General features: G+C 35.9%; 1 protein-coding gene across 1 annotated transcript; it reads left to right on the top strand.

Annotated features, from left to right (window-relative positions):
* The first annotated feature begins 275 nt into the window (after positions 1-275).
* On the top strand, positions 276-12,359 carry CNEP1R1 (CTD nuclear envelope phosphatase 1 regulatory subunit 1). The gene is made up of 6 exons (XM_010990089.3): positions 276-429; positions 1,554-1,625; positions 3,614-3,687; positions 6,875-6,984; positions 7,107-7,161; positions 10,999-12,359. The coding sequence occupies exons 1-6, from the start codon at positions 405-407 to the stop codon at positions 11,038-11,040; spliced, it is 378 nt and encodes a 125-aa protein (XP_010988391.1). The 5' UTR covers positions 276-404; the 3' UTR covers positions 11,041-12,359.
* Positions 12,360-12,707: the final 348 nt, after the last annotated feature.

Below are 12,707 nucleotides of genomic sequence, written 5' to 3'. Positions count from 1 at the left end.
AGGTAGTGGGCGCTCAATAACTATTTAAGTATTGAAAGAACCAAGCAGGAAACTAGGGACACACTACTGAAAGAACTTGCTCAGGCAGGCTGAAGTTCCTCCCCAAGACAGGAGGCGGCGCCAGTGTTACGCCAGCTCGGCCTCCGGCAGTTCTTGGTCCCTCTGGCTGACCGTACAACGCTAGGCCCCGAGGCCCGTGCAGGAGCTAGCCAATGGAAAATCATCTTAGTTGTGGGGTGTGGCACCAGTGTCCAATGAGCCTAGAGGGTCTAGGCAAAGGGCGGTGCGACCAGGAGGGGCAGAGGGGAGCGGTTAGAGGTGGGAGTTGGCAATGAGTACCGGGCGGGGGCCGCAGAGCTGAGATGCGGACGGGGCCGCGGCAGTGACCGGAGCTGCCGCCCGACATGAACTCGCTGGAGCAGGCGGAAGGTAGGGTCGTGGGCCGCCTAGGCCCGTCCCGAGCTCCTCCCGGAAGCCGGCTGGGCTCCGGAGGGGCCGGGGTCGTGGAAAGCCAGTCCCAGAGGGAGGAGGCCGGCTGCGAATGATGGACTGACGGGGTCGGGAGCTGAGGAGCGCAGGGGCTCGGCCCAGGAGCCTGTGGGCGGCCGGACCGGCCGGGCACGCGTGGCCTCCACCGGCACTGGGGGGCGCTGCGTCTGCTCCCCGCCTTCCCCCAGCTTACACCCGGGTGCTCCTCGCCCGGGCTAGTTTTATTTTTCATTCGTTAGCAAATATTTGCGCTTCGTGCCTTGTAGGATGCTAATTCACTTTGTATTTTTTTGATAACCTCACGAGTTGTATCCGTAATTCCTGCCGTGATTTCTGGTAACTGCCAGGTTAAGGGAGTGCCTCTTGATTTCTTTTTTAAAGTTTAAAAAAGGCGACTGTGGAAATGATACCCCCACCTTGCTCGTTCAGAGGGAGCACCTTGGACGCCCCTGTCTTGTGGAACACGGCGTCGGCGCTCTGATAGTGCCATGAAGATCACCTGTAGCCTGTCTGGAGGGAGGAAAGCGGAGCGTCTTACCATACCCACCCGTTAGCTATGTCAGAAGTCCAGCATGACCGGACAGAAAGCGTAGCTGTTACTTAAATATAAGGGCTGAAAGTCGGAATCGGATAATTGCATTCAAATAGACTTCGAAGACTGATGTTAGGTAGTACGTTGTTATGTCTAATAGGAAGTTCTTGATTCCAACAGAGTTAACACTCGACCTGATTTTGATTATTTTATTTGCAACCCCCAAATTTCTAGGTTTTGGCGCCGAGTAAGGCTGCTGCTGATTTTCCACATACCATTTTACGCAGCTTCTAAAAGTGAACCAGCCAATTTCCTTACATGTGAAATTGGAATTAAAGAAACTTAATGTTTTTTGTCAAATGTTGAAGTTGTCATAGTAAACGAAATAAACAGTGCAGTGATAATGTAAGTTGGTATGTAAGACCTGAAGCAGAGTATCTAAAATTTCATCTTAATCGACTCAAACTAGTAGGAGTAGCTAATTAGAAAACTGAATTTTTTTTTTTTTTTTTTTTTTTTTTTTTTTGCTTAGATCTCAAGGCTTTCGAGAGGAGACTTACTGAATATATTCATTGTTTGCAACCTGCCACTGGACGTTGGAGAAGTAAGTGCCTGAATGTTTTTTAAGGGAAAATAAACTGACAATTGATACTTTTATTCCTGCCTAGCAATAGTTTATTTTGTGTAAAACTTTAGATTAACAAGTGCTCTAGTAAACAGTAAGATTTCTTTTGTTTTGACAGTTTTTAAATTTATTTAATGTTGTAAATAATGCGTTATAAAGAAATTTTAAGAAAGAAAACTGACTCCCCCCAAAAAAGCAGTCTGTTTTATGTGGTTGAATTTTTATTTTTCTATTAAATACATAAACTTTTTAAAATTAAACAAATTTACAGATCTGATAACCAGCACACATAATAAAAGCTTCAGTTGCCTGTTTAGCAGTTTTACAATTTGCCTACAAACTATTGAAATAAACTTTAAGGAAAATCGTGTTCAGTGAATACTACAAAATATGATTTGAAAGAATTGTGTGCTTACTGCCCCATGGAAATGTATGAGAAATGCAGACAAGCATGCAGGTGATGACATCAGCAAGCAAAATACTTTGCTAACTTACGTTGGGACAGTCTTAATTTCTTGGATGTTTATTGTTGAAATTTAATTTCTGCCAAGAAGAGAGTACAGCAGCACACATTGAAGAGATACTGTATTTTGAAGTATAATTCAGTTTGTGGGACCACAAGAGCATTATTGAAGTGAGGGGTCTTTTTCTGTGTCAAGATTTTCTGTATGATTTAACTAAATCTATTTGTGAAGTTTTAATCATATGTTAGAGAAATTCTGATTGGTTGGAATTCACAAGTAATGATTTTTCTTAGGTTCTCCAGGTTACCTAGGAATAACCCTCAAAACCTTGTTTCACTGTTACTTGAGAGTCTTTTAAAAGCATATATATATAATGCTGCTCTGTCTTATAGATGTAATAAACATACTTTTCCTCTGATTCACAGTCTCAGTGCTTACGTATGAATGACATCAGCTTGTTTAATGTACCAAAGTACGCTTATGACGTCCTTCTACTGGGTTTGCTTTTGCTTCATTTAAAAAAAAAAACAAAAACTGTGTTTTAGTATATTTCTTACTGGAAATGGAGAATTATAAGAAATTGAGTTTAATCTATTTTGAGCTGAGAACACAATTTTGAAATTTTGACTTTATTATTAAATACCTAAAATGAGGCTTTTTTATGATTTGCCTCTTTTAAAAGTACATCACCGGGAGTTCTAGATAATTAAGAGCAATATTTCTGTTACTCTTTGAAGCTTGATCTCAACATTTAAAAAATGTATGCATCCCAACTGAAAGACAGTAACTTCCTTGGTCTCCAGATTATTAGCTAGGTCTTGGTGCTCTTTTATTATTTTTTTAGTAATACCTTTTGTTCTTGAGTTTTACTTATGATCTATTTAGAGTTTCTAAAATAATTCTAGCTTAGAGGGGAGAAAGAGACTTTTTCTAAGTCCTACTATCAGTCATTTCTAACCCAACCTTCCTTAGGTCCCTTAAAGAAAATCTGATACTGATGGGGTATCCCACACTTTCTAACACTGACCTTTGTTTAATTCAACAACAGGCAGTTGTCTGCATGGCAAAATCCTTTAGTCGGAATTCTCGGTGCATTTATAAAGAAGTATTTGTTTGGTTTGATTACATTAAAAATGAGGTTTTGTTGGTCGTTTGTGTTTTTTTAATTAACAAGATCTGCAAAATCAGCATAAAGCACATTGAAAGTTACATAATAAAGTCTTACATTAGTTTTACCATCTTGGTTCTTACTGCTTTTAATTTTATTAATCTTCAGAAATTCTGACTCCAGTAATTGGGGAACAGTATCCTCCTCAGTTACTAAAGCTCACATTGTTCTAGAGAATTCCTCAAGGTCATATGGCAGTTCTCCTAATTCCTGAGTCCAGTACATTTTCCGTTTAACAGAGTGCTGCATCCTTTGGCTGTCATTTATTAGGAACTGATAGTAGTATCATATTAATAGCTTATTTCCTTACTAATTTCGTGTTTATCTTTCATCAGTGCTTCTTATAGTGGTATCTGTCTGTACAGCTACTGGTGCCTGGAACTGGTTAATAGATCCCGAGACGCAAAAGGTAGAAGTTTTGATTTAAAATCTTTAACAGATTAAATGGATAATGGATATAACAGTTCTTTGTTCATTGTAAAATATTACTCAAATGCTACCTGTTACTGCTAGGAGTTATATTAATCATGCTATTAAAACTGTGCCTTATATTAATTTGCTTAAAAGCTTTGGCTGGCTGTTGTGGATTAAGTATCTTTGCAGAGAAAAAGGCCTAAGAAATACTTTTCCAGTTATGTTACTTCTCATCATTTCTGAACTTGTGTGCTGTTTTTACATACTCATTTTTACATGTTTCAGTGTAAACATTGTCTTTATTCAGTTTTGTTCATTTAGTGTCATTGCTGAGACAACTTTGCAGGAAACATATAAGATAAAATAGCAAATATAAATGTAATAAACAGCCAAGACTAGGAAAAAACAGAGTAGGAGGTCAAAACCAGGAAGGAAACCAAATCACTGGTATCATAGGCCATGTAGGCCAGCAGAATTGCCAGGATTAAGTTGTAAATTAGTCTCTGAAGTCACAGCCAGTTCCGTGGTCTTCATTGTGAGGAGAACACATGTTAAGTTCCTTAAGCTAGCAAAGCTTTTCCTTCTCAGCATTTATCTCTAAAAAAAATTCCTGCCTGAAGTTCAATGTAGGAAACACTGAGAGGTCTCCCATTGGACACTGTCCAAGAATATCCTTGTACCAAAAGCAATAATAGATTTCATAATGTTATTTCTTGAAACATCCGTTGATGAAAGCTGATAGCATGTTTCTCAAATTCTACCTCTTTCTACCAACTTGTGCCTTCATTTCATACTTGGGCTTTTTTATTAGAGAAGCAGTCATTCTTCAATTTTTCAGTGAAGTTTTCCCCCCCAGTTCAGCCTTTAAGTAACAATGAGGTACTTTTCACAAATCTTAGCCCCACTTGCACTTTTAAACTGTAATTAGATATACTAATTCCAGTAGCTTTATTTACAGCCTTTAAAGTTATACAGAAGAAAAAATCTAATAATAAGGCTCTTGTTGGCAGTCTAAATGGCAATTCAGACAGCCAGAGGGTTATGTAGCATGTAGTCTCCCTGACTTTATCCACTGAGGTGGAGATATAAAAGGATCAGAAGCCGGGGACGTTGGTGATGGGATTTCATGTTAATAGAGGGATTTTTATGACGAATAGGAAACTCTCCTGTGTGTTCATTTATAAAAATCTGATCTTAAGGCTGTGCTTGGTACTCATCTTTAGGGGAAGAGTGAAGGAGGCTGACAAGAAGATTGAAAAAGGTGTATCTTGGGATATGAATCTGACTTCTGATTGGAAGAAATATAAGCTGATTTCAGCTAGTTGAGATCTTAATAAAATACAGAATTAAATGTAATTTGAAATAGGCCCAAAACTCTGTAGTTAATATAATTTTCTAAATGAGGTGCGAATGTAACTATTAGCCTAAGGGTTGGCTCTTTATATTTCAGTATTTAATAACCACAAACCTGACAAGAGTTTTAAATAGCAATTGTGTCCGTAAGAGGAGTTACAAACTCAAAAGCCAGTGGCTAGCTAGAAGAACGCGAGGAGAGAAGGAGTACGGCAAACAATGCCTGAACTAAAGGAGGGGACTGTTACTTGGATGCGGTTGATTGTTGCCATGGAGGGAAGAAGGCTGATTCTGACTGATCTTTTTAAAATTGAAACGTAAAATACTATATGTGCTAACACTGTGCAGGCCTGTGGGAATTAAACTGCCCTCAAAGGTTTTAAGAAGACATTACTCTGGAATATTAACCTTCAGGATCTCATCTTTCTGGGAGCTTCTTCCCTCCTGATGTTTTCAGCCTGTCATTTTTTCATTTAACAAATTTATTTAACCAGTACCATGCTAGGCCATCTGCCTGGTGATATTCGTAAGTTTTGTTCTCTCCCTCTTTTTTTTTTTTTTTTAATTGAAGTATAGTCGATTTACAGTGTTGTGTTAATTTCTGGTATACAGCATAGTGATTCAGTCATATATATATATATGTGTGTGTATATATATATGCTTTTTCTTTATAGGTTATTACAAGACATTGAATTTAGTTTCCTCTGCAATACAGTTTTTTTTATTGTTGTTTATCTATGTTATATATAGTAGTTAATATCTGCAAATCCTTAGTATAAGTTCAGTTCTCTGTTTTGAAACATGTACACATATCTTAGTATGAGAGTGGAATGCAGATGCCCTTAGCTTGCTCCCATTTAGTTACTGGTCCATTTGATTTCTTTTTCCAGACTCTAAATATTTGTCTTCTCAGTCCACATTCCTGTTCCCCAGTAGTCTGGCTTCAGTGCCTAGTCTTCTTCCAATTCTGGATCCTTGTCCCTCTACTTGTTCTTATAATTGTGTATGGTCCTGTTTTCTGCTATCATCTGGTTATGTCCAGATGTGAAATTAGCCCTGTATTTCACATGAATGCTAGGTCTTTATGGATAGTTACTAATCATTTTCCCCGATTGAATGTTCCGTGGCCATCTAAATCTTGGTAGCTTCTAAGCCAAACTCACGTTTTGCCTCTTGAGAGAGAAAGAGTGATACTGGGCGCAGTCCTATAAGGATATGTAGGAGTTACCCAGGTGGAGAGGAGAAAAAGAAAATGGTAGTGTAAGTGTGCAAGTGTGGCAGGAGATGAGACTGAGACCAGGTTGTGAACGGCAGAGTTTGCACAACTCGGCTTTTTAACGGGGAAAGTAACTAGGTCATGTCTGATGTGTTTTCATTGAGATCAGAGGCCTCATCTTCATTCATTCAACAATATTTACTGAGCCACCTGTATTTGCCAAATAGTATTTCGGGTGTTGGGAGAATAGTGATGCATAGGACAGTGTCCCTGTTCTCACTGAACTTGTAGTCTTGTGCTTCTTAAATTACTTCTCACTAGGAAGGGTTCAGTAAGTATTTTTGGTAGGGTGGTTTTTGAATTATAGAATTGAATTTGTAATGGTTCAAGTATTTGGAATGAATGGAAGGACTATTGCTACGTTGAAAATATAAGACATTATTTTAATTTTTATACCATAGCAATATGAAGAATTGGGATTATTGGAGGTCTTCAGATTCCCATATTTTAGATGATTAAATGGTACATACAGTTATGCACAAGTGGGGAGGTAGGAGTCAATTATTGTTCTAAGATTTTTAACATTTTTATATTTCGAACTCTTCTTTTACAGGTGTCCTTCTTCACTTCATTATGGAATCATCCGTTTTTCACCATCAGTTGTATCACTCTAATAGGCTTGTTCTTTGCTGGAATACACAAAAGAGTAGTTGCACCGTCAATGTATCCTTTCCCAGGAATTGAGTTTTATTCTCTGGACTAAATTAAAGCACCTTCTCGATCTCTAGGTGTTGGTAAAAGCTCACTCCTGAAATACAAATTTTCCTTTGACCACATTTATCCAGTATAGCTGCTCGATGTCGAACTGTATTAGCAGAGTACAATATGTCTTGTGATGATGTAAGTATTTTCACTAGAGAACTATAGACACGTGTGAAATGACTGAAGTGTTTTGGCTTAAGTAAAACAAATGTTTTATTAACATTAAATTGTCTTCATGGAATTAATAGGGGGAATATTCATTATAGCATTGATTCTAAGACACATTTTTTTAATATTTAACTATGAAATTGAGATGAATCTAATAGTCAATGACATCTTACAATTAAATTGGTAGAGTTGACAGTAATCTTTCTTAATGACATAAAATCATGATGCATCTTCTAATTGAAGCCATCTTAGATTCAGTGAAATACAGTGGTCATTATTGGCTAAAAATGGCTCAGTATTGGTTTTGTAAGCTACTATTATTTCATGGTATTCTGTATTTAGGATCTTAAATAGAGTCATAGATTAATTGATGGAATATGGACATATAAACCTAGTGTGTTTTTAAAAGTTGATCACGTATCAGTATGAGAAGAATATCTCACAAGTTTCATTTATTTATAAAAGCCTTTTTATCTTCAACTTAAAAAGCTGTTAAGTGATACCTACTCAGTATAGAAAATTAGAATAAAAAGCCAAAAAAAGTATTAAGGCAGGAAGACAACTGAATCAATGAAAGTGAATAAAAATGAAACATTCTGATTTTTTTTTATAAGTTAGAGGATAAAGATAGTCTTTCAAGTCAAAAGGGAAGAAATAGGCTATTTGCAGTGTTGAGACAATTGACTGTTTATTTGGAAAAAAATGAATTTAGATCTTTACCTCATATCCATTAAAAAAACTAAATTCCAGGAAATTTCTTAAACAGATTCAAAAAGATACACACATCCTTAGGTGGAGGGTATGGCTAAGTGGTTCAATTCCCAGTACCTCTGTTTAAAAAAATAAACAAACAAGTAAACCTAAAATTATCTCCCCCCATTAAAAAAAAATTGAAAAAGAGACAAAAAAACAAAAACCTATCCAACCATAAAAGCGTTAGAAGAAAATATGGGAGAATATGTTCGTAACCTTGGGATAGGAAAATGTCTTCTTGAGACACAAAACAGAAATGCCATAATGGAAGAAGTTAGATACATTTAATTGCACCAACAGTTAAAGGTTTTGTACAGCAGAAGGCAGAAATTGAGCAATAACTAGAGGAAAGTATTTGTAAGGTATGTAATAGATAGAGGATAGTATCCAGAATATTTGAAGACCTATTAAAAATCAGTAATACAAAAACAAATAAAACATTTTAAAAATGAGAAAAGATAAGTTGTATCACAGAAGGGGACATACAGATGGCCTGTAAACATATAAAGACTGGACAGCCTCATTTGTAATCAGGGAAATGCAAAGTAAAACTCAACTCATTTATGTTACCTGTCAGGTGGGTAGAAATTAAATAACGTTATAACTCCAGTATTGTGGTGAAATGATGCAGCCATACACTGATTGTTTGGAATACACGTTGATGCAGCCATTTTGAAGGGCAGTTTTCATCATGCTTTTAAAATACAATCTGTGCATGCCTCATGACCTAGCGCCATTCTGCTGCTGTCCACCTACCCTAGTTGTGGGCACCATCACAAGTGCACACAAGGAAGCAAGCAAGTACAAGGTGGTTCATCGTAACATGCTTAGCACTAGTGAGCAAATGGAAACAGTTTCTGTTCCTCAACAGGGGAGTCGTGAAATAGGCTATGGTAAAGCCGCATCATAGGAAACCAGAAGTAAATCTATAAATGTGGACATGGATCTCCAAGACATAATGTTAGGAGCAAAGAGTAAATTATGAAGCAGTATGCTCAGTCTGGTACCTTTTTTAAGGTTTGATTATGAAAATTTCCAAACATAAAGTAAAGAGAGGAGTTAAACTCCCATGTATCATTGTCCAGTGTCAACAGTAAATCAACTCATGGCCGCCATTACTTCACGTGTCCCCCTGCCCACCTTCCCCTCATTATTTAGAAACAAATCCCAAGTGATGTATTTTACCCTCAAGCAGCACTTCAGCACCAGATTTTTATTATTCATATATGTGAATGTAAATCCACGGAAAACAGTCTGGAAGAGTTCATGCTAAAACTGGTTTCTTCTTTTACGAGGGCTAGAATTGGAGGTAGAGGGAAAGGATGACTTTAGCCTATCTGTATTGTTTGAACTTTTTATAGTGAGATTACATTAATTTCTTACTCATGTAATTTAAAGTAGATTAAAACTATGGTATTTTTATACAGTGGAATGCTGTATATTTTATATTGTAATAACTGAAAAGGTACAGATGACTGAAACACAGTAACATGAATGAATTTCAGAAACACATTGACTCAGGAATCTATATTCAATACCTTGTAATGGCCTATAATGATAAAGAATGTAAAAAGAAATATATATATATGTATAAAAGGATCACTATGCTGTACACCAGAAATTAGCACATTGTAGATCGACTATATTTCAGGTTTAAAAAAAAAATTGAATGAAAGAGGTAGATGCAAAATCACACACTGTGATTGCATTTATTTAAAGATCAGAAACAGGCAAAATTAATTTGTGGTCAGCAGTTATGTTATATAGGGAGTTGGGATACCATTGACCTTGGAAAGATCATGGAGGAACTTTGGTGGTAATGTTTTGTAGCTTGATCTGGGTGGTGGCTATGAGGGAATACACATTTGTCAAAACTCACAAAATTGTGCTTAAAATTTGAGCATTTCATTGTAGATGAATTATACCTTAATAAAACTAAGAAAAATTATATTAAAGTTCTACCAAGTTATCAAGGAATTACTGAAAATTAAGTGAAAGTAGGAATTGAGAGGTAACCAGAATCCTGACAACACTTTTAAGGATAATAATAAAATTTGTTAATTAAAACCACCTAGAATTTTACCAACCAAAGATAATCATGTTTTATATTTTGTTGTGTATTCTCATTTATTTTTTATAAAAGAAAGATGTTAATTGATTTTTCAAACCTGCTTTGTTGACCCAATGTTAGCCACCATATTTTGTGCATTAACCATGTTCAGTGTCCCAATCCTATTTTTTTATCTACATGATAAAAAATGTAAGGTCTTCCATTTTGTTTAGTTACATACTGTCCCATTTTATGGACGCATATATATATATTGTGCATTTTTTCGCTACGACTTAACCTCCATGAAGACAAGAGACTATCTAGTTGATTACTGGATCCCTGGAATCTCACACAAGGCCTGGCACATAATAGGCACTCAATAAATGTTGAATGAAAGAATTAATAGCACATACATGTATATCTTTACACTTGTATCTAGTTTCTTCAGATAAATTCCTAGAAGTGGAATTGTTTGGATCATATGGTACGTGCTTTTTTAAGGGGAGAGGAGATAAATATGACAGTTGGTCCTACAGAAGAGTTGTATCCACTTATACTGAACACCAGTGTTGTATGAGTGTCTTTCTCCAACCATTGGTTTACATTTTTAACTTAAGGAAATTAAAATTTTAATGTAAAAAAAGGTAAATTTTTGTTTAAATACATAGTTTTATTTGTGTTTTATAGGCTTCATTTGGTAAGGAGCAAAAATAAGTCTATACAAGTTGGGATTTTATTTTATCCAGTGGATCGATTGGCAGGTTTTCAGGTAACCAGTGGACAAGGCATTCATCAGATAAAGATTGTTTTTGTTTTAAAGTACTAAAGATTTTGGAAGTTCCACACAAAGAACACTTTGAAAACATAACTATTAATTGCTTAATCTTGACTAAACAGAGAAGTATTCTAATGCTCTTTGAGTGCGCTTTAAGGTTTCTAGATAAATGGTGGTGTTTTTAATAGAATTGTGTATTTTAAAACTTTTTTTTTTTCTATTTTTACAGACAGGAAAACTAATTTTGAAACCTAGACCTCATGTTCAATGACAATCTGCACTCATTGTTATGGGACTTAAAACAAGCTTTCTTCAAATAAGTGATACAGCAAAAAGCCATAAAGGATTCCTTTTAAGTTGGATATGTGAAGATCATTGCAACAACTGACAAGAAGTGTGCAATATTTACCCAGATCATCTTCGTGGTGATGACTCACGTTATCAGTGCTTTGGTACCTTTGATTACATGTGTTTCAGTATTAGTGTCACTTTAGTACTTCAGATCCTGCAAAGATTTTTGCAGATGAAGTATGTATGTATGTTACTAAGTTAAACTTAGAAACAGAACCTCATCCAGTTTTTATAATGTATTTTTGCAAACTACTGTAAATAGCAAATCAATGCCAATGTTAAGGAGGAAATGTCGTGTGGACTTTGTTCTCCTGCACCAGTATTTCAGGAACATCTGCTTGCCATCTCCACAGCTCTTCAGAGCCAGCTGTTACGTATAGCTGTGCCTTTCACTCTTAACACGCCTCTCTCCTAATCATAATGCAGGAAAAGTACCCGATTGAGCTTAGACTGGGGAAAACTCATCTCCATTGTGTTGTAAGAAATTATAGATGTTTTGAGAAACAATTTTTGTTAAGCCAGATAGTGAATTTCAGCCACTCTTGTTATATTTTCCAGTTCATTGTTTTCATTTAATGCTAAATATACTTTATATTTTTTTAAATGATTTTAAGAACACTCCAGAGGCTTCTGAATAGACAAGTTTAGTTATAAATTATGTATTGTCTGGGAATTTGATAGTCATTGTTTTAGATAATTGGATTTTATGCTGTGGTAGACATGCTGTTACACTAGTATTGTGCAGGTGTAATTGATCATCCCACTCCATCACAAGGATAACTTGGGAGCGGTGCCACAAACTAGTCTACAATTCTCACTGTTTAGAGAGTGTTAATGACATACTGTGTATGCATATTAGCCACATGTACAATAATGGCCCTTAAAAGTAAACTATTGGGATTGCTGTAAATATTTTAAGAACTGGAGGTGCCTTTTACCTGTTTATTAGTAGATTTTGAAAGGTTTAAATTATTTCATGAGCAATCTTTTAAATTTCATTTAATGTAAAGCTGAAAATTGAAAGACAGGACAAAAACTTTTTAACAAGGCTACCATTTAACTTAAATGTGTTCATCTTGGCTTTCACGTGTATAAAATTTTATTCTTTGAACTGCAGCAATAAAACCCTCTGCTCCTACGAAGTCTTCAGAGGGTATTCTATATATTCTGCATTGTTTTATTTTCTGTAAATTTTGTAGGTAAATATGTGCATAGAAATAAATACTTTATATATACTTAGTGATTGGGCTTTTTCCTTGGTGTATTGTAAGTCTGCAGAAAAATTTTTTAAACATGCTGTGTATGTCAGATACAGGCTAGTTCCAAAGGAGATATTTTACTCTAACTCTATGTCCAGTACAGCAAGTTTTAGGAAGCAACCAAAGCCAGTTTATTAGGCTATGAATACTTCTAATATTTTTTATTCATCATTGTCTAATAAACATTTGGTTCTTAATCAGGACATGCAGGTTTTCTCACAAATTGAGCTTGATAAACTTGGATTGCTAGTTTCCTTCAAGTGTGTAAAGTTGAAGAGGGATTTTATATGTCCTAAATCCTTTTTGGAATCATCAGCTACTTTGTGTA

This window comes from Camelus dromedarius, chromosome 9, assembly GCF_036321535.1.
Source record: "Camelus dromedarius isolate mCamDro1 chromosome 9, mCamDro1.pat, whole genome shotgun sequence".
Classification (NCBI taxonomy): Eukaryota; Metazoa; Chordata; class Mammalia; order Artiodactyla; family Camelidae; genus Camelus; species Camelus dromedarius.
The sequence above is the reverse complement of the archived record's forward strand: the minus strand, read 5'-3'. Positions and strand labels throughout refer to the sequence as shown.

Excerpts from the sequence above, each read along its gene's own strand:
- CNEP1R1 (XM_010990089.3), top strand. The coding sequence starts at position 405 with ATGAACTCGCTGGAGCAGGCGGAAG. Across the intron at positions 430-1,553 it reads CTCGCTGGAGCAGGCGGAAG|ATCTCAAGGCTTTCGAGAGG; the intron begins GTAGGGTCGTGG and ends TTTTTTGCTTAG. Across the intron at positions 1,626-3,613 it reads TGCCACTGGACGTTGGAGAA|TGCTTCTTATAGTGGTATCT; the intron begins GTAAGTGCCTGA and ends ATCTTTCATCAG.